We start from the raw sequence: 21691 nt of genomic DNA, 5'->3' as shown, positions 1-21691 counted from the left end.
ATTGGTTTTTAATCATTTTTAAGATTCATGTATTAGTCTTGATTATTATCACCAGTAAATCACATTAACCCCACTTATCCAAAGAACTGCATGAAAACATATAAATGTGGATGGACAAAGTTTATGAATTCTCTTCAATTTTTTGTAAGAGTTTGAAAAGGATTGGTGTTAATTCTTTAAATATTTGGTACAGTTTGCCAGTGAAGCCATCTGGTCTTGGCTTTTTTCTTTGTTGGGAGGTTTTGATTACTGATTCAATCTTTTACTTGTTAAAAATATGCTCCGATTTTCTTTCTTCTTTTGTCAGTTTTGGTAGTTTCTGTGTTTCTAGGAATTTATCCATTTCATCTAGGTTATCCAGTTTGTTAGCATAAAATTGTTCCTACTATTCTATTATAATCCTTTCCATTTATGAATGTTCTCTATTAATATCTCCACTTTCATTTATGATATTAGTAATTTGAGTCTTCCCTTCTTTTTTCTTGTCCATTCTAGTTAAAGATTTGTAAATTTTGTTTTCTTTTCAAGGTCCCAACTTTCAGTTTCCAGAGTTCTGCAAAAGTTGATTCTGACAGTTTCTGCCACTTCATGCATGGCTTTTAGGGAAGGACAAAAGCCTGGAATTCCCTACTCTGCCATTTTTGGTGATTAACAGTATCCATTTTGAGATTAAAATTAAAAGGTCCAGGAAATAATTCTACTGAGAAGCTAGAATTTCTTCAAAGAGAGTCAGAAGAAATGAAAACTGATAAGGCAAAAAACCAGAAGGAACAGTTTCTAGAAACCAAATTTCTATATAAGTAAAAGCTATCCATTTAAGCCTATATGAATCATGGTATTCTTATATCTAAAATAGTTTTATAACTCATCCATATATGAAACAGTCAAAAGCATCACACCTGAGTAGTTAAGTATCATATGAAACATCTAAAATAATTCCAATGATTTTTAAACCTGGCTGATAATTATAATCACCTGCTGAGTTTTTTGTAATACACATTCCTACACCTCCACCCAGAGATGTGTTATATGAAGGGGGCCCTAGAATCTATATTTTTATCAGTTCCCTAGGTGGGTATTAAAATCATCTAGATTTGGGAATGGATGCTGAAAAAGTAAATGAATGGCTAGTATGAGTAACTTTTTCAGAGGAGTAAATGAAGACTGGCATGATTAGTTTGCTTTCAACAAGCAGAACATAATGAGAAATGTATCTAGGTTCTGCATTTCAAATTCTATTCTCTCTCCTAACCTAAAGTATAAGAAACATCTATTGGAAAAAGTGAGTATCAAATATATTCATTTTGACATTGAATACATTATTTTAAAACCATCCTATTTAACTTTGGGATCAATATCATAAATAATTTTAAAAATAAGACTTGTTTTGTCCCAAACTATTGTAAAACCTAACCTCACTGAACAGTTTACCTTTTTCAGAAAAATAATAAATAGCTAATAATAATGAACTACCTATTATGTATCAGGCACCCAAGTACTTTACATGTATTTTATAATTTAGTTCCTATAACAACCTTATAACATAAATTAATTTATCCTCAGTTTACAGATTAAAAAAACTGAGGCACAAAGAGATTAAATAATTAATTACAGAACAAGTAAGTGACAGAGCCAGAATATGAATACATACCATATTCATCAGTGATGATTGCTAAACATCACTGCAATAAACTCCCTTCCCAAATGAGTCATCAATTAAAAGAGAACTTCATGCTGTAACTAAGCACTCATCTCACTAGACTCATATTTTTAGCCTTCCCACTCTCCTTCCACAAGTCCTTTTGAGCTTCACTAATTTGGTAGCCATTAGCCATATGTGGCTATTAAACACGTGAAATATGGCACCTGAATTGAGACGTGCTGGAAAACTTAAAATATGCACCAGATTTCAAAAATTTAATGCAAAAAAGAAGTATGCAAAATATATAGTTAATAATCTGTGTAGATAACATGTTGAAATGATATTTTTGATATATTGGATTAAATAAAATATATTATTAAAGTTAACTCCACTTTTTTATTATTATTTTTAATTTTAAAAAATGTTCCTACTAGAACATTTAAATTACATGGTTTGTATTATATTTCTCTTGGACAGCACCGTTGTAGACTTTCTTCCATGTCCTTGGACTAACATTGTTAACTAACATTGTCAACTAACATTGTTGACCATCTGCATATAGTCCCAAATTATTCTACCAATACCCTTCTGTGAATTCTAAAATGTGTCTATTTAAAGGAAGTCATGATATATGCTTTTGTTTGAAACTAGTTGTCTTTGATGAAAAGCCCTTGCATATTTTCTACCCTTCCATACCTTTTCTCCATACTTGGTTGCAAAGAATCAGTAAACAGGTAAAAGAAAAGAGGAGAGAGTAAAAAAAGCTATTTGATGATAACCCCAGTCACTTAACTTGCCGGGTAGTGAGCTAAAATTTGAAGGAACAGAGCAGGTGTGTAATTACACATATCACCACATCACTGTATAATCATGCATGACAAATTACCCATAGTATGACTAAGTGTACATTTCCCCAAGAGATTCATGATAAAGAGAATCATGATAAAGATTCATGATAAATTCATTTTGGAAAAGTTTAGTCATTTTCATTTTAAATATGACTGAAGTATCTTAGTCTTTTCCTTTAATAACGCAAAAGGCAATATTAGAAAAATAAAGGAAAGGCAGAACTACCAAGATAAGTGCCACAATGTTTTAGAATAAAGACCACCTTTTTTTTTTCTCAGAAGTATGTAACTTCTAACAGGGAATTTTACAAGAAAATATTTTTCCCTTAGACTTATTGACTCCGTACAGATTTTAGGAGTGAAAAGACTTTAAAAGTCAAGTCCAATACCTAACTAATGTCTAAATGTCCTACAGGACATTTCCAAGTGTTTATAATGGGAAACTTACTCCTTCCCAATGCTGCCAGTCTGGCTGCTCATTGTTATTATCATCATCATCATCTTCTCTTTTATTGAACTGAAATGTGTTGACCTGCAGCTTTTACTCATTGATTCTATTTCTGCCCTCTGTTCTTGGATCATATAAACCAATCCCACTTGCACATGATGGTCCTAAAATTACTTAAAAACAGCTATCCCCCACCTAGAGACTTCACAGGTCCCCACTCATTTTTCTGTATATACATTGTCTCATTCCAATATCTGCAAGGCACCGGATGTTCTCCTTCCCTCACCCACAAATGCTGTAGCAAGTAGCCAATCAAATGAGAGTTAGGATCTCCACATTTTGTTTCGCAGTAATTGTTCATTGATAGAGGTAGAAGGAGATATACCAAACAGCAATTTGTCAGCTACTCTTTATTAATATTGTTCTCCAAGCAACTGTGCTCTCTCTAGTCCCATTTTAAAGAGATGTTATTAACCCAATTCAGGGCCTAGTGGGACTGATGTAGTCACACAACATGTATGTGCAAAATCATGAAGTCCCAGGTTGACCCATCAAGACTTCTTGTTTCCACTTCCATTTGTCAAAGTAGAGGATGTGCTTCTGTCAATCATTCTTAACCAGGATTCTCTAACTGAAAAGAAAAAACAAAGAAATTGGTATCAATCTCCAGGCCAGTGTATTAGAAAAAAGAGGACATCATCTGGTCAGATTTTTAGCACAGACAAAATGGAACAGTTTTAACAAAGTCCATTCAAAAGATCCTTACAAGGAGCATTTTTAAAAGACTCAACAAAAATAGACCTGCAAATAAAGAGGAGAAGTTATGACTAATGAAGAACCTGAGGAAATAACCCCTAGAGTATAGTCTCATTCTCTGTTTGGATTTTTCCCCTTTTCTGATCCTTAAAAGTTTAACAATGTGTATGAAAACCACTTTAATAGCTTCTCAAGATTGAGATCTATGCCTTATAATTTCACTTTACCTTAGCACCTAGTACAGATGCACACAGATGTTGGTGGTGAGTAAAGACAGGTAGGCCCCATTTTGTACAAATGACGTTCTGAACAGAAGTTACATATATATCACAGTAAGCCAACAAGGAATGATTGGAGAAGGTAGACATAATACATGGAAGAAGTCCTGGAGACTGGAATATAGTCCCAACTCCACCACTAACTTGTTCTGTGACCTTGGGCAAATCATATGATACTACTCTAGTCCATTTTTCCCATCTGTAAATGAGACAGATAAACCAGATAATCGCTAAAGTCCCTTCCAGTTCTAATATTTTATGAAATCTTCATTCAAATATAATAATTAATATTCATTAAGTACTTGCCTTGTGCTAGATACTATGCTAGACAGCATTTACATACATTAACTCATCTAATTCTCAAGTAACCTTGTGAGGTAGGCAATGTTATGGAAGTTAAGGAACTTACCCAGGGTCACAAAATAGTGCAACTGGGCTTCTAACCCAGAAAATCTGACATCAGAGCTGGCATGCAACCTCTACACTATATTGCCTCTAAATATACAAGAGAAACTTGGTTTTTAAAGATGTTCTACAGTGAATACTTTGGGAAAATGAATAGTCATCTCCTAATTTATCATCTTTTAAGTTCTTATTGCCATGTTATATAGCTTGAGTGTTTCCCATTTGTTGGCTTTTTAAAAGTCAGATTATCCTTGTATTTGTTGAATGAGTAGAAATTCTTACTCAAGGTTTAAAATGAAGGAAGGTAGCAAAAGATAGAATTTAATCATCCTTGCCTTCTGTTATGTTAGCAGGCTGGTGGTTTCCTAAAGTATCATTGAATAAATTACTAAAAATGATGCTATGGAAAAATGCATTAGAAAAATAATGTTTCTAAGTATCACTAATCTTGACCTTTCTTTCTCTTTTCACAGTGACTGTTTTGAGCCCAGCAGAAAAAGGTAAGCGGGTATTATAAATTGTTTTGGTCAGGACTGTATCCCTCTTTCTGTCTAAAAGTGAATTACATTAAAGCCTATAAATTGAGCAACTTTCCCAGGAATACACTGAGGTTAGTGGAAAGTTTAGGATAATGGTTTTTAGGAAGCTTACCCAGAGATAGAGCAGAACATATTTTAAGTAGCTCCTCTGGCTGTAGGACAGGAATTTGAAGTTACCAGGATTTATGATAGAAAAGGGCACAGGTAGCCACTCTGTTTGTTTGCCATACTAACCCTAGGCTTTCTCTTGGTTCATCACTATTGTCCTAGGTACCTTGCCTTTCTGCCCAGTTCATTCCCTCTTCAAGGCATGGAGTAAGGGTCCCACAGTGGGGCTTTTAAAGGCTAAGTCCTTCACCATCATAGTTCCAATATATTTACTATACTACTCTTCACTCCTCACCCCCATCTTGGCTTGATCTGCAATTTATACTACCATTCTAAACAGACTGAGGCATTCTTCATTAAAAAATGTGTAAGCTAAACATGTGTCTTAACAAACCTTTAGTTTCACATTATTTTATCAGGTATAACCATAAGTATTCATATAGCCACTTTTAATTCTCACTTCATGGGAATTGTTGTAATTCATTAACTACATAACTTTCATATTATGCTGTTTTAAAGCTGAAGTTTGCTATTACTCATTTAACAGAGGTGTTGGCTGTAGAGGCAATAGAGCAGAGTAGTGGGAAGATAGTAGAGCACTGTAGTTAAAAGTATGAGAACTGTCTAAATTCAAATCCTGGCTCCACTACCTCATAGTAAATTATTTGACCTCCTTGTGCTCACTTTATTCATATGTAGAATAGAAATAATAATAATACCTATTTCATAGAGTTATTATGAAAATTTAATGAGGTATGCATGTAAAGCCCTTAGAACAGTGGTGAATAAAGCACATACTGATGACTTAATAAATATTTGCTACTTTTGCTACAGCCTTAGAGCAAGTTTTTTTTTTTTTTTTTTTAGAGCAAGTCTTGAGTTGCCTCTTATTGTTATGGATGGTTCTTAAAGTCAGAGATCATTTTCTGTATACATATATAAATATTTATAAATAAATGTCATTTTCCACAATAACCTTTCAAGATAAGTTGGGTGGGGGCTTAGATGATGCTCCACCATAATAGGAATAATGACAATAATATTGTTATTATTATTGGAAACTACAACTTATTGTGCAGAGTACCCTGCTAAGTATTGTGTGTGTGTGTGTGTGTGTGTGTGTGTGTGTATAATCTTTCAATATTTATGTCAACACAATGATGTAGACATTCTTATATCCATTTTATTGAGAAGGAAACTGAAGTTTAGAGAGGTTAAGTAACTTATCCCAGGTCATCTAGCTAGTAAATGGTAGGATGCAAACCCAGAACTACCTGACTTCAAAGTCCATGCTGTTAAGCAAACCTATACTTGTTCTTTTTACTTTTTAGTCTACAACTCCCTCATTTCATTTGCTTAGTTGACCTCCTTACTCAGAAAATTGATGCTCAAATGATCATTTTTCTAGTGTCCAAAGTAGTATATTTTCATTTCTTGTGTGTTGTCAATGAACTCAACCACACCAGTGTAGAGTGTCATTTGTAAGCCAAACTCAGTTCAAAGCCTTTCTAATAGCATCAATCCAGTTACCAGAATTTGATCTCTTTAGGAAACTGTTACCACAATGTACAATTTTAAGGTCCCTCTGACTCTAGAATTCTGTAATTCCAAAGCACTTCTCTCCTGATAGCTCTTAAATTTATCATAACACTAAAAAAATAAGATTAGACTTTGCTTCTTTATTCTGAAGTGGGGTATAATGGGGCAAAGCACAGGATTTAGGGACAGAAGATGTGGGTTGGAGTTCCAGCTCTATCATTTACTGGCTCTATGACCTTTGGTAAGTAACTCAACTTCTCTGAACTTCAATTTCTGTAAAATAAGGCTAGTTTAATAACATCTTACAGATTTACTGTAAGCTAGCAGGAGTAAAAGTATATAGGAGTAAAATATGCAGCATTAAATTGCTTTGTAAATGTTAAGTATTAACAATCTCATTGTAACATTTTATGTCAGGATTCTCAAGACAGTAGAATCCATAAACTAAAATTAGATTCAATTGTAGCCAGAAGTTTGAAAGTTAGACTTGAAAAGAGCTTCTGAACACTAGGGCAGGTTACTAGCAGATGCCATGAAAAATATTCAGAAAGTATCAGGCACCCAACTATCTGGCATGAATCAGTGAGCCTTGCCTAGAAGCAGACCAACAGGCCTAATGAGTATCTAACCATGTGAATAACCACAGTTCTAACCATGTGAATCTGTGACTTGTTTCAAATTATACTACACTACTAACTTAGAATACAGTACAACATGACTGCCAGTAGGAACATTATTTGGCATAGCAAAGAAAATATAAGGGACAAAGACATGAAAGCCTCAATTCACGTAACCTTTTATTCATTATTCACAGCTTAGGAAAACCATAGTCAAACATACTGCAAAAGTTTTTCCATTTCTTTTCTGCTTAATGGTTCCTCTACTGGGTTGAAGAGTGTCCCTCCAAAATTCATGTCCACCCAAAACCTGTGAATGTGAATTTATTTAAAAATAGGATCTTTGCAGATGCAATCAAGTTACGATGAGGTCACATTGGATTAGGGTGGGCCTTATGGCTGGTGTCCTTATAAGAAGAGGGAAATTTGGATACACAGATACACACAGAGAGAAGATAGCCATGTGAAGACAGAAGCAGAGATAAGAGTTTTGTTGCCACAAAGGAACACCAAGGATTGCCAGAAATGGCCAGAAGCTAGGAAGAGACAAGGAAGCATCCTCCCCTGGAGCCTTCAGAGAGGACATGGCCTTGCCTATACTTTAATTTCAGACTTCTTGCCTCCCAAACTGTAAGAGAATAAATTTATGTTGTTTTAAGCCACCCAGTTTGTGATAATTTTTTATGACAGCCCTAGGAAACTAATGCAGTTCCTGATAAATTTCAATCTCTAATGCACTGTTAAGTAGCAAATTAGCAGACTTTGGTGTTAGATGTACCAGGGATCAAATATTGACTTTGCCACTTACTATATATATGACCTTGGGGAACTTAAGCTAAGTTTCACTTTCTTCCTCTGTAAAATTGGAATAACAATACCTACCTTTCATGGTTTAAAGCACTAAATGAAATGATGTATGTAAGTCTCTTGGCATAGTGCATGGCATATGATAAGTACAAAATAAGTAGTAATAGATACTATTGTTATTAACATTGGAAAGGACCTAAAATATCTTTCTTCTAAGAAGGATAACATATTTCAGGACTATAATTCCAACTACTACCCTCGTAAATATATTGTCAAAATCCTTGCACTCATATTTTGTAAGTAGAACAACTGAGACCCAAAGAAGTAAAATATTTTGACCTAGTCATGCTGATTCTAGTGCACAGAAAGGACTAAAGCTCAGATCATCTGAACCACAGTCCAGAATATTATATATTATGTCATCCTTGATTATACAGGACTCAGAAATTCTTTAAGACATGAGTCCATCTGTTCTTCCATAGACCATACTAGAAAACACAATATTTGCTTTCATAAGAGTGTTTTGCATGGATGATCTCATTCAGCATCTTACTGTCTGTATTTTGAAGATCTTGAGTAGAAGGTCTTCCCTCCTCTACTCCTAAAGTGAGGCTATGGGATAAACTAGAGGTTAAGAATTTGGTAGAGTCCAAGGATTGGTAAGGCTAAGGGATGAATTTAGAAATGAGATTAGGCACAGTCTGTCAGGCAATCCATATATAATCAAGAGTAATGTATTGACCACAGTTGTTCATCTTCAAAAAGGACCATCAATCATTTTAAGCAAACATTTAACTCATTATCTGAGAATTCATTTGTATTTTGAATGGTTTGCATACTAAATTCTCTAGTTTCCCATTTAAAGTTAAAAATGATTGTAATTATTTACCATTTTAGAAATAGGTGCAATTCCTAAATAATAGAACTGTTATGGGCTGAATTGTGTCCCCTCAAAATTCATATGTTGAAATCCTAACCTCCAGTGACTTAGGATGTGACCATATTTGGAGGTAGGGTCTTTAAAGAGGTAATTAAATGAAAATGAGGTCACTAGGGTGGGCCCTAATCAATATGACTGGTGTCCTTATAAGAAGAGGAGATTAGGAAAAAGACACACACAGAGAGAAGACCATGTGAAGAGACAGGGAGAAGATCACCATCTACAAACCAAGAGGAGAGGCCTCAGAAGAAACAACCTTGTCGACACCTTGATCTTGGACTTCCAACCTCCAAAATTGTGAGAAAGAAAATTTCTGTTGTTTAAGCCACTTAGTCTGTAGTACTTTTCATGGCAGCCCTAGCAAACTAATAAAAGAACTTATTCAGGTTTCCACTTGAAAACTCTGCTTTGTGTCAGTTTTTTTTTATTATACTAACCTTAATTTATTGGTGGTATATTAGACACCATCAGGGTGAGAGGGCATTGGGAGGAAAACTTTGGGCCACAATATGATCTTTTATATTCACCTCCATACTGTATAGGGAATCTTCAATTTATTTTGTTGTTGTTGTTCTTATTTTCCTTTTTTTTAAATTACAGTATAGTTGATTTACAATATTATATTAGTGTCAGGTGTACAACAGAGTGATTCAAAATTTTTATAGATTATGCTCAGTTTATAGTTCAGTTATTCTCTGTGCTAGCTATACAATATATCCTTGTTGCTTATTTATTTTATACATAGTAGTTTGTGCCGCTTTATCCTCTACCCCTATCTTGCCCCTTCCCCCTTCCCTCTTCCCACTGGTAACCACTAGATTGTTCTCTATACCTGTGAGTCTGTTTCTTTTTTGCTATATTCACTAGTTTGTTTTATTTTTTAGATTCCACATATAAGTGATAACATACAGTATCTGTTTTTCTCTGTCTGACTTATTTCACTAAGCATAATACCCTCCAGGTCCATCCATGTTGTTTCAAATGGCAAAATTTCATTCTTTTTTATGGCTGAGTAGTATTCCATTGTGTGTGTGTGTGTGTGTGTGTGTGTGTGTGTGTGTGTATACCACATCTATATCTGTTTGTCTGTTGATGGATACTTAGGTTGCTTCCATATCTTGACTATTGTAAATAATGCTGCTATGAATATTGGGGTGCCTGTATCTTTTTGAATTAGTGTTTCTGTTTTCTTTGGATATATACCCAGGAGTGGAATTGCCGAATCATATGGTAGTTCTATTTTTAGTTTTCTGAGAAACCTCCATACTGTTTTCCACAGTGGATGCACCAATTTACATTCCCACCAACAGTGTATGAGGGTTCCCTTTTCTCCACATCTTCACCAACATTTGTTATTTGTGTTCGTTTTGATGATAGCCATTCCGACAGTTGTGAGGTGACATTATGGTTTTGATTTGAATTTCTCTGATGATTAACAATGATGAACACCTTTTCATGTGCCTGTTGGCCATCTGTATGTCTTCTTTAGGAAAATGAATATTCAGGTCTTCTGCCTATTTTTTAATTGTTTGTTTGATATTGAGTTGTATGAGCTGTTTATGTATTTTGGATATTAACCCCTTATCATTTGCAAATATTTTCTCCCATTCAGTAGGCTGTCTTTTCATTTTGTTGATGGTTTCATTTGCTGTACAAAGCTTATAATTTAAATTAGGTCCCATTTGTTTATTTTTGCTTTTGTTTCCTTTGCCTTAGGAGACAGATCCAAAAAAATATTACTATGATTTATGTCAGAGTGTTCTGCCTACATTCTCTTCTAGGAGTTTTATGGTTGCCAGTCACATTTAGGTGAGTTTATTCACCTAATTCATTTTGAGTTTATTTTTGTATATGGTGTGAGAAAATGTTCTAATTTCATTCTTTCACATGTAGCCGTCCAGCTGTCCTAGGCCCACTTATTGAAGAGACTGTCCATTTTATATTCTTTTTTTATTGAAATATAGTTGGTTTACAATGTTATGTTAGTTTCAAGTGTACAGCAAAGAGATTCAGTTATACACACACACACACACACACACACACACACACATATGTATATATACTTTTTTTTACATTCTCTTCCATTATAAGTTATTACAAGATATTTAGTATTGTTCCCTGTGCTATACAGTAGGTCCTTGTTGGTTACCTATTTTATATATAGTAGTGTGTATATTTGAATCCCAAACTCCTAATTTATCCCTTCCACCCTTTCCCCTTTGGTAACCATAAGTTTGTTTTCTATGTCTGTGAGTCTATTTCTGTTTTGTAAATAAGTTCAAGTGTATCAATTTTTGTAGATTCCACATATAAGCAATATCATATGATATTTGTCTGGCTTACTTCACTTAGTATGATAATCTCTAGGTCCATTCATGTTGCTGCAAATGGCATTATTTCATTCTTTTTTATGGCTGAGTATTCCATTGTGTATATATACCACATCTTCTTTATCCATTCATCTGTCGATGGACACTTAGGTTGCTTCCATGTCTTGGCTATTGTAAATAGTGCTGCTATGAATATTGGGGTGCATGTATCTTTTCAAATTAGAGTTTTCTCTGGATATATGCCCAGGAGTGGGATTGCAGGATCATATGGTATCTCTAATTTTAGTTTTTTAAGGAACCTCCATACTGTTCTCCATAGTGGCTGTACCAATTTACATTCCCACCAACAATGTAGGAGGGTTCCTTTTTCTCCACACCCTCTCTAACATTTATTTTTGTAAACTTTTCGATGATGGCCATTCTGACTGGTGTGTGATACCTCATTGTAGTTTTTTTTTTTTTAAATTAATTTATTTATTTATGGCTGTGTTGGCTCTTCATTTCTGTGCGAGGCTTTCTCCAGTTGCGGCAAGTGGGGGCCACTCCTCATCGTGGTGCGCGGGCCGCTCACTATCGCGGCCTCTCTTGTTGCGGAGCACAGGCTCCAGACGCGCAGGCTCAGTAATTATGGCTCACGGGGCTAGTTGCTCCACGGTATGTGGGATCTTCCCAGACCAGGGCTCGAACCCGTGTCCCCTGCATTGGCAGGCAGATTCTCAACCACTGCGCCACCAGGGAAGCCCTCATTGTAGTTTTGATTTGCATTTCTCTAATTAGTGACGTTGAACATCTTTTCATGTGCCTTTTGGCCATCTATATGACTTCTTTGGAGAAATATCTATTTAGATCTTCTGCCTGTCTTTTGATTGTTTTTTTTTTTTTATATTGAGCTTTATGAGCTGTGTCTATGCTTTGGAGATTAATCTCTTGTTGGTCGCATTGTTTGCAAACATCTTCTCCATTCTGTAAGTTAACTTCTTGTTTTGTTTATGGTTTCCTTTGCTGTCCAAAAGCTTTTAAGTTTAATTAGGTCTGTTTATTTTTGATTTTATTTCCATTACTCTAGGAGACGGATCCAAAAAGATATTGCTGCGATTTATGTCAGAGAGTGCTTTGCCTTTTTTTTTTTTGCTCTAGGAGTTTTATGGTATCCAGTTTTACATTTAGGTCTTTAATCCATTTTGAGTTTATTTTTGTGTATGCTGTTAGAGAATGTTCTAATTTCATTCTTTTACATATTCTGGCCTCCTTTGTTGTAGATTAATTGACCATAAGTGCATGGGTATAATACACTATTTTATATTTATTATTGTAAAATTACTTTGTAATGAGGATTTGGGAACCAGACAAAAGCTCTCTTTATGGGCTAACCCACTTCTAGAAGAATACTATGTTGATGTTAATATTAGTGTAATTATAATAATTATATATAATTATAATAATTAGTATCAATTTGCTGATTTATATCAATATAATTTTGTTACAAAAATAATGCTTATTGAAAATTCAAACTAAACAAAAATATGTAAGATTAAAAAATAATGTCCTCCTCACACTCTCCCCTCCCCTATCAATGTCTATTCACAGATAACTAGTATATTTGGTTTGATTTGTATTCTTCTAGATCTTTCTCTCTGTATTTACATATAAACATATGATTATGGATTTGTATAATTTGTTTAGGATTGGTTGTTTTTTAATCTGGATGACACTGGGCATATTTTCCTATGATTTACTTTTTTCACTTAATAATATATCATAGATGTCTTTCCATATTAGTATATACAAACATATTTCATTTTTTTAATGACCTCAAATTATTCCATGGTATGGATATATTGATACTATGATTTATTTAACCATTCCTCAATGATGAACTTAGAAAACAAAACTTTATTGTTTTTCTTGATGATAAAGGTAATAGAACCTCATAAAATGCAAACAGTATAGAAGTGGATAAAATAGAAAGTGTAAGTCCTTTGTAGTCACTGCAGAGGTTAAGGATGAAGCAAGATTCAGTGGTGTGTATAGTACACACCGCTTGATAAATGTTTTAAAAAGTGATTTTCCTCCCTTACATTTTGACAAGTCTCTTTTGCTATAGCTACATCTAGACGTACCATTTCAAAGATACGACTCTCCCAAGCTTCAATTTGCTCCTCCCCAGTTGGCTGGGCTGGAACTTCCATGCTCCTGTGCCCTTCCCAATATGTCTCCTGCAGCCCCCACTTGTATCTGGCTACCATTTGGTGCAGGCATGTATGGAGCCAAAATGGTGAGGTCTATGTGTGTGAGGAAAGATCATCCAGAGTTCAGCCAATGCTAGGTTTCAGAGACATGATTTTGCTTCCTACCCTAGCTGTGTACCTGTCAACACTGTTTTCAGTCATACAGCCTATAACTTCTAACACATTTAAATGTGGCTATGAGGAAAATAAGAATATTACACTGGAAGTAAGAATAAATAGCTAACTTTTAGAAAATCTATGATGAAAAGACATCAAAGGAAAAGGCCCATGTAATCTCTTATTTATTTATTTTCTTATTTACTTATTTATTTTCTTTGGGTGTTAAACTAAATATTTTGATTATTATCAGTTAACAGGTGAAGGGACTGGAGGCTAAAGATAACTAAGGTCACTTAACTATTAAAGAGTCATAATAAATACTACTTCAAGTGCACTTAATGTGTGCCAGCTACTGCTCTAATGTGCCTTAGGTATATTGATTCATTTAATTCTCATTTACAGCCCTATAAAGTAAGTATTATCATATGCCCATTTACAGATGAGAAAACTGAGTATAGTGAGTATATTAGTTTGCTAGGGCTGCCATTACTAATTACTATAAGCATAGTGACATAAACCAACAGAAATTTATACTTTCATGGACCTGGAGGGCAAAAGTCTGAAATCAAGGCATCGGCAGGCCATGCTCCCTCCAGAGGCTCAAGAGGAGATTCCGAATCTTATCTTTTCCAGCTTCCAGTGACTGCCTTTGTTCCTTGGCTTGTGGCTGCATCACTTTACCTTGGAAAAGGCCCATTTTAAAATCTCTTTGTTTTTTGTTTTTGTCAGGTTTATTGAGATATGATTTACATACAATAAGAATCACACCTTATTAGTGTACAGGTTGTTGAGTTTTGACAAATGTATACAATGATGTAAACACCACTACCATCAAGATATAGAATATTTACATTACCCTCAAAATATCGCCTTTCCCCAGAGTTCTCTGACTTTCCACCCTGGCAACCAATAATCAGTTTTCTGTCCCTATAGTTTTACCTTTTTCAGAATGTCATATAAATTGAATATTACAATGCATAGCTTTTTGTATCTGGCTTCTTTATTTAGCAGTATGCATTTAAGATTCATCCTTGTCAGTGCATGTATGAGTAGTTTGTTCCTTTTTATTGCTGAGTAGTGTTCTGTATAATAAATGTACTACAGTTTGCTTATTCATTCATCAGCTGATGAGCATTTGGGTTGTTTTCAGTTTTTGGCTATTATAAATAAAATTGATAAGAATATACATGTACAGGCCTTTGTGGAAATGTGTGTTTTTATTTCTTTTGGGTAAATACCTAGGAGTAGGATTGCTGGGTTCTGTGGTAATTTTATGTTTATCTTTATAAGAAACTGCCAAACTGTTTTCCAAAGCAGTCCTACCATTTTATATCTCCATCAGTGATATGAGAAGTCCAGTGGCTCTGTATCTTCACTGTCACTTAGTGTTGTCAGGTTTTTTGTGTATGAAGTGGTATCTCCTATGGTTTTAATTTACCCTCTGTAATGACTAATGATAACCATCTTTTCATGTGCTCGTTTGCCATCTGTATATCTTCTTTTATGAAGTGTCCAAGTCTTCTGCCAAATTTTTTTGAATTGTTTGTCTTATTATTGAGTTGTAAGAGATCTTTAAATGTCTAGATACAAGTCTCTATGTTTTTAAGAAAATATGATTCCTCTCCATGGGAAAAAAATTAGGATCAACAGGAGGGCATTACCAGGAAGCATATTTCTGTTTAATATGACAAAGATATGTCTAACAATCAGAGTTATCCAGCGATAGAATGGACTGCCCGAGAGTTGATAAGTTTCCCGTGACTTCAGGTGTTCAAATGAAAGTTGGGTGACCAATTGTTAGGGATAATGCAAAGCAGATTTATTCATCATGGAGACTGCTGGACCAAATGACATCCAAGGGCTCTTTCTAATCTAAAATTTTATAATACTAAGATAAATCAAGTCAACATCATATTAATGAGGTAGAGCTCTTATTGGTTGTATAAACAAAAGGAAATAGATTCTGAGGGAACCAAGCTGGGATTTTGACAAACTCTACCACTTCCCCAGCCAGTGAAAAATTGGCTCACAAATCCCTAGCCACCATAAAGACAGTAAAGTGTCTCTGTTCTGCTTCAGTGTCCTCTGTGAATATCCCTGACAACATGGGGGCTTTGGGCTATACTTAATCCATATGATACATACAGAATGATGACATCTCAACTATCCATTTTAAACCAGGAAAGTAGACAAAGATAATTCCCCAATGAATGTTGCTCTGTGTACTTCTTTATCCCCAAGATGAATGAATCAATGAAATGTTAAGTAGATATTATCAAGAAGAGGACTGGAAACAAACCACTTTTCTCTTTTTGAACAAAACCATGGTGTGTCTGTCCCTGAAGTCTGTGTAATTTTTACCACCATATGTCAGAAAACAGATCACTAAGATTTAAGAGGAAGGATGGGAGAGGAAGAAAGCTGATGTTAATTAAGTCCTTAGAGTATGTGAGATACTTCCGTATTTAAGTCAATTAGTTCTCACAACCTGACAAGGTGGTTGTTGTTTGTGTGTGTGTGTGTGTGTGTATGTATGTGTGTGTGTATATATATATATATATATATATATATATATATATATATGTATATATGTATATATATACATATATATATATCCAAAGCGGACCAAAAAGAGAGGCCTCTTCAGCATGGAAAAACAAAAACTGAAAGGGGCTATAATCCAAGATTGTAAACATACGAAGGCTATATATCTTGTTAGCTTTGTGTTGTTTACCAAACTCCAATACACAGGACTAGAAAACTCTTTGAAAGTGAAAAATAGTTTAAGGCAACTAAAATGAAGCCCTGCTTTTGCACAGTGGCTGACAAACTTATGAGACTTACCACCCCCCAGAATTGGTATAGACTGAAGACATAATCAGCTTCATAAAAGTTTATATAAATTGATGAGTGGTAGATATCTGATGGGTAGCTAGGGGAAATTAGTATACTTGGAGACAACCCTAACTTTTGAAGTTGGTATCAATAAGGAAAACCATGCTCTTTCAAAACATGATGCCATGTTTTGGCTCTAGAATTTGATTTCACCATCAGAGAGACTCCTGGGGGTAGCTGGCTAAACCTTAGAAACAACTATTTAGAAAATCTTGTATTCTCCTAGGGGTGACCAAATCATAGAAACAACTCTTGAGCCAATCTTATATTCTTGTGAATTGTCCCTAGCTCCTTGATTACAACCTATGGGCCTCTAACCCCATTCTCTCCAAACATTCCTTCAAATAGCTGAGAGACAAGTTTCAGCTCTTTGTTAGAGCTTTTAAGGCAGTGAAAGTAAAGTAAGGCAGTGAAAGTAAAGTAAAGCAGTGAAGTCAAATATTAGAGTCAAGACCTCTTTACTAGGTATCCCATTCAAAGGGAGAAGTGACTATCTAGTTGACAATTTTCCCCTGATCATAATCTGGGGTTTTCTATATTGAGCCAAAATGGGAATTTTAGTGAGGACTCTTTCAATTGCTAAAGCTACAGCTGATATTTCTATTTGAATTATAGTATGTAATTGAAAGGTGCACCCATCTCCCCATCACCCCCTTCTACCAACTAAAATGCTTTTCAATTGATATAAAAGATATTACAGAAAATAGTGTCTTTTTAAACTAAACATAGTTTCCAACAATAGCTTTTTAAAGAAAAAAGGTATGCTAGATAATTGCCACAGCAACAGCCTTAGCATTTATGTGTCTGAGTATATATAGTAAAGCATTATTATTTTCCTATTTTCCCCATTTTGGTGCTGATCTTGCTGCATTCAAAACAGTCTATCTGCTGCATTCATTTTTATTCACACAAGAATGTATACGCATGTATACACATGCACACACATACACACAAAATCATTCACTTCTCATTAGTCCCTGGGAGCAATACCTAGAAAGGCATCCTGCTGACCAAAGATGTTGCTAATAACAACTTTATGCTGCTTCCACCATGTGGTTTCGATTCCATAATTTTTATCAAGAAGTTTATGAGTCATTATTTCAGGGAAAAAGCTCAAGTAGTCATTCTCGTTTCAGAAGCTATTCCCACAATGGGATATTGACATTGCAGTACAGTGACAAAATTCAGAACAACTGCATGCTGAGGTGGATTTTTCTTTGACAGTTGGTCATTTCCTTATGGCTGATTTCTCCTTCTCCTGAAAACCTTTGTACATTATGGAAGGAAAAAAAGAACACTTGAAAGGCTTTTGGCTTTCATGTGGTAAACAGCTTCAGCGGCTTCAGATGCCCCATGACTGTGATCACTACCAAATAAGCGAAGGGCTCTACTTTGCCTGTTTGCTTAAAAAAGATGTTTTCCAATTTCATTCCAATGTCAATGAGTAGTGGCAGTTCAGGGATACAGTTCATAAGCTGTTTGATTTCTCTAGTTATCTGAAATCTCACTAGAGCATCACACTTAAAAAGAAAGACTCAGTGTCCTTGCAGTTTATAGGGATGATTATTCTAGGTACAAAATTAGTAATTATAGAGAAATATGTTGCTCATTTTTAAGACAGTAAAAGAATGGACTTCTATACATTTGGGACCATAGCTTAGGAAGACTATATATATATATATATATATATATATATATATATATATGGAGAAACATAAAATTGAGACTCACGAAGCCTATCCATAATACTCACTGCAGGATGAAATGTGACAGAGATATGGTAATTGCCTGTCAAGGATTTTGGAGAGGAGCTTCCTCCTTGGGATGGTAAGCTGAACAACCCAATAACCTCTAAGGCCCTATTTCTCATGGTTCTTCTGCCTCAGAATTACCTGGGGAAGTTGGCAGATTCTTGGACTCCATCACAGACTACTGATTCAGAATATTTTGGTGTAGAATTTGGGAATCTGCATTCTAATAATCTCCCAAAGTGATTTTGATGCACACTAAAATTTGAGAACCACTCCTCTAGGGAAAAGAGCTCTGGACTGGGGGTGAGGAAACCTGGATTCTGGTCCCAGTGTTTCTGTAACTTTGCTGGGTAACCCTGATCAAGTCACTTACCCTCTCTAGGCCTCAGTTACCTGTCTATAAAATGAGGATTTTGAACTAGATGATCTCTATGTTCTCATCCAACTCTAGATTTTTATGAAATCTATAGTATAGTCCCTATTCTGCCAATCTACTGAATGACTTTGACTTAATCATTTGACCTCATGAGTCCTCATTTTCCATCCATCTATAAAGTATTCATAACTTCTATGAAACCATGGAATGCAGAAATGGGAGCCAGCTATTTCTAGTTCTATGATTAAGCCAGGTATAGATTTCTACTATGACCTAGAACAAGTTAAAATCCTACACTTCCCATCTCAATCACTGGAACTAAAGCAAAGTAAATATGCTTAAAATACTACCAAGTGTAAGAGTTTAGTTCTCATCATTCAAGTGATCCAAATTGCTGAACTTTATTGTCTTTGAAGTGCACAGTGAGAACGTAAACATAAAATTATTTTCTCCTAATTTCTTTGCAGCCAAAAGTTCCATACTCCCATTCCATGCTGAAGGAACAGAGGTTACTATATGTCCCATGTAACTTAGATAGTCATGGAATCTTCCCTGTATAAACCTCATAAAATCAAAGAAACAAAAACATAGCAAAGGATAACACAGAAAGAAACAATTTAAAAGTCTTGCCAAAGATAAAAAATTCTAATAACGTTTCACAAGGACTATGCTATGGAAGAAGAGTTACTCTCATTTATTGGTGAGGAGAATGTAAAGTAAATAAAACTTTTAAAATGGCAATTTGGCAGTATCTATCAAAAGGCCTGTGTTTGTATCTAGCAGTCCCACTTCAGGGAATTGATCCTATACATATTTTTATTACATGTGCCAGTGACATGTATACAAAGCTTTTCATTACAACATTATTTGTATTAGCAAGAGAAGGGGAAAAACTAAGTTTCCATCAGAGACAATTTGGTTAAATAAATTATGGTACCTTCATGCAATGGAATCCCATGCCACTTTTTAAAAGGAGAATGAGGAAGCTCCCCCTCTCCAAGTTATATTACGTGGAATGATCTCCAACTTATAGCAGGTGAAAAAGAAATGGGTTGCAGAACAGTGTGTACAGAATACTGCTATTTGTGTGAAAAAGCACACTGTTTTGTTGCTTTTATATGTATAAAATCTGATAGGATACAGAATAAACTCATGACACTGTGACAATTGTGGCTTCCAGGGAGGGGAACTGGGTGGCTGAGGGACAGCGATGGAAGGGAGACTTTTCACTCTGTACTATTTTGAACCTTGTGAGTGTATTACCTTTCAAAAATACAATGAAAATAATTTAATATAACAAAAATTCCATATGTGTACTGTGTTTATATACTTATATAAACATATACAAATAGAGGATCTGGAATGATACACATCAAACACAAAATAGGTATTATGCCTTAGGAGGAAGAGGGGGGAGGTTAGATATATGTGTGTGGTCGACATTTACTTTTACTTTCTATTGCTTGAATTTCAAAATGAGATTTCATAATTACTCAAAACAAGCACATTAAAAAGGTCTTATACCACAGGGCTGGGAGCACTGGGCCAGCTTTTTTCGATTCCGTCATAAATATGTGAGAGACTCAGCCTTATTAACTTGGTCTTGAGTCTCATCGTTCCCTTGAGTCTTCCTGATGGATTGAAGTAATCACACCTTACTATGCAAGGACTCACAATGAAACAGTAAAATGACCTTCAGTCTTACAATGACCTCTTTGAAGAATACTGAAATTTCCCATATCAGAAGAGCGATCTAGGAGGCAAAGAATATAAAAACAAAAGTGGTCGGGAGCCACAAATGTCTCAAAGGTACAACTCACATTTCAAAAGTGTGTAGTCTTGGGGACTTCCCTGACGGTCCAGTGGTTAAGACTTTGCTTTCCAATGCAGGCGGTGTGGGTTCGGTCCCTGGGCAGGGAGCTAAGATCCCACATGCCTCGGAGCCAAAAAACCATAATATAAAAACAGAAGTAATATTGTAACAAATTCAATAAAGACTTTAAAAATGGTCCACATAAAAAATATTTTTAAAAAAGTGTGTAGTCTTTGGGGCTACTGAAACAAAAACTTGTGATTTAGAGTCAGAAGTCCTGTGTTTAAGACCTGGCTATGTTATATAGTAGCTGTGTGACTTCGGATAATCAACTACCCCTGATAGTTAATCAACTGTCCTTATCCTGTTACCTATCTCACAAACTTGTTGAAAAAATAAAATTGGATAATATTATGAAATCACATTGTAAACTCTATAGCACTGTGCAAATACTATCATTATTATCTTTCAGTACCCACAGTGGCAGAGAGAATGACAATTGGCAACAGTAGCTTCCCCCACATTGTCATAAAGGACATTTCCCCTTTACTCCCAGAATCACATGGCAACTTTTAAAATACGCGACTTCCAGAAAGTCTCTGGTTCCAAATTTGGCATTATAAATTGTTTCTGTCACTGCATGGGAAAAAGGTAAGAATTAACCTTTCATAATAATACTAGAAAATACTTGGTAATAGGAAAACAAAATAGAGATTTGTTGAGATTTACATCTTACTGAACTCTTAGAAATGGATGAAAATATAAACACTGATTTTTTTCTTAAATTTCAGTTATCTACCTCATATTCTACCATGCCATCTTTGTGTTCTTTACCTGGACCTACTGGAAGTCTATTTTTACACTCCCACAACAGCCAAACCAGAAGGTAAGAATACTGGTTACTTCACAAAGGCTAAAAACAGAGGAAAGTAGAAATGTCAATAAGGCAAGAATAGGGCAAAAAGAGGAGCAAATAACCTTCCATTACAAAAGAGAGATTCAGGGTGATCTTTAAAAAGGACTTGTAGTGGGCTTCCCTGGTGGCGCAGTGGTTGAGAGTCCACCTGCCGATGCAGGGGACACGGGTTCGTGCCCTGGTCCGGGAGGATCCCACATGCCGCAGAGCGGCTAGGCCCATAAGCCATGGCCGCTGAGCCAGCATGTCCGGAGCCTGTGCTCCGCAACGAGAGAGGCCACGACAGTGAGAGGCCCACATAACGCAAAAAAAAAACAAAAAACAAAAAACAAAAA

General features: G+C 35.3%; 1 protein-coding gene across 1 annotated transcript in view; it reads left to right on the top strand.

Moving 5' to 3' along the window:
• The window catches only part of ZDHHC15 (zDHHC palmitoyltransferase 15), a 135010-nt gene that overhangs the window by 5725 nt on the left and 107594 nt on the right, over positions 1-21691 (top strand). The window contains exons 2-3 of the mRNA XM_027095592.1: positions 4851-4877; positions 21232-21326. Coding sequence (XP_026951393.1) covers positions 4851-4877; positions 21232-21326 — 122 coding nt within the window. The remainder of the gene's footprint in view (positions 1-4850; positions 4878-21231; positions 21327-21691) is intronic.

The sequence above is a fragment of the Aethalodelphis obliquidens genome, unplaced genomic scaffold, assembly GCF_003676395.1.
Source record: "Aethalodelphis obliquidens isolate GAN/ISIS:26980383/991018 unplaced genomic scaffold, ASM367639v1 scaffold92, whole genome shotgun sequence".
Classification (NCBI taxonomy): domain Eukaryota; kingdom Metazoa; phylum Chordata; class Mammalia; order Artiodactyla; family Delphinidae; genus Aethalodelphis; species Aethalodelphis obliquidens.
Note: the sequence above shows the minus strand (reverse complement) of the source record. Positions and strands in the feature narration are given on the sequence as shown.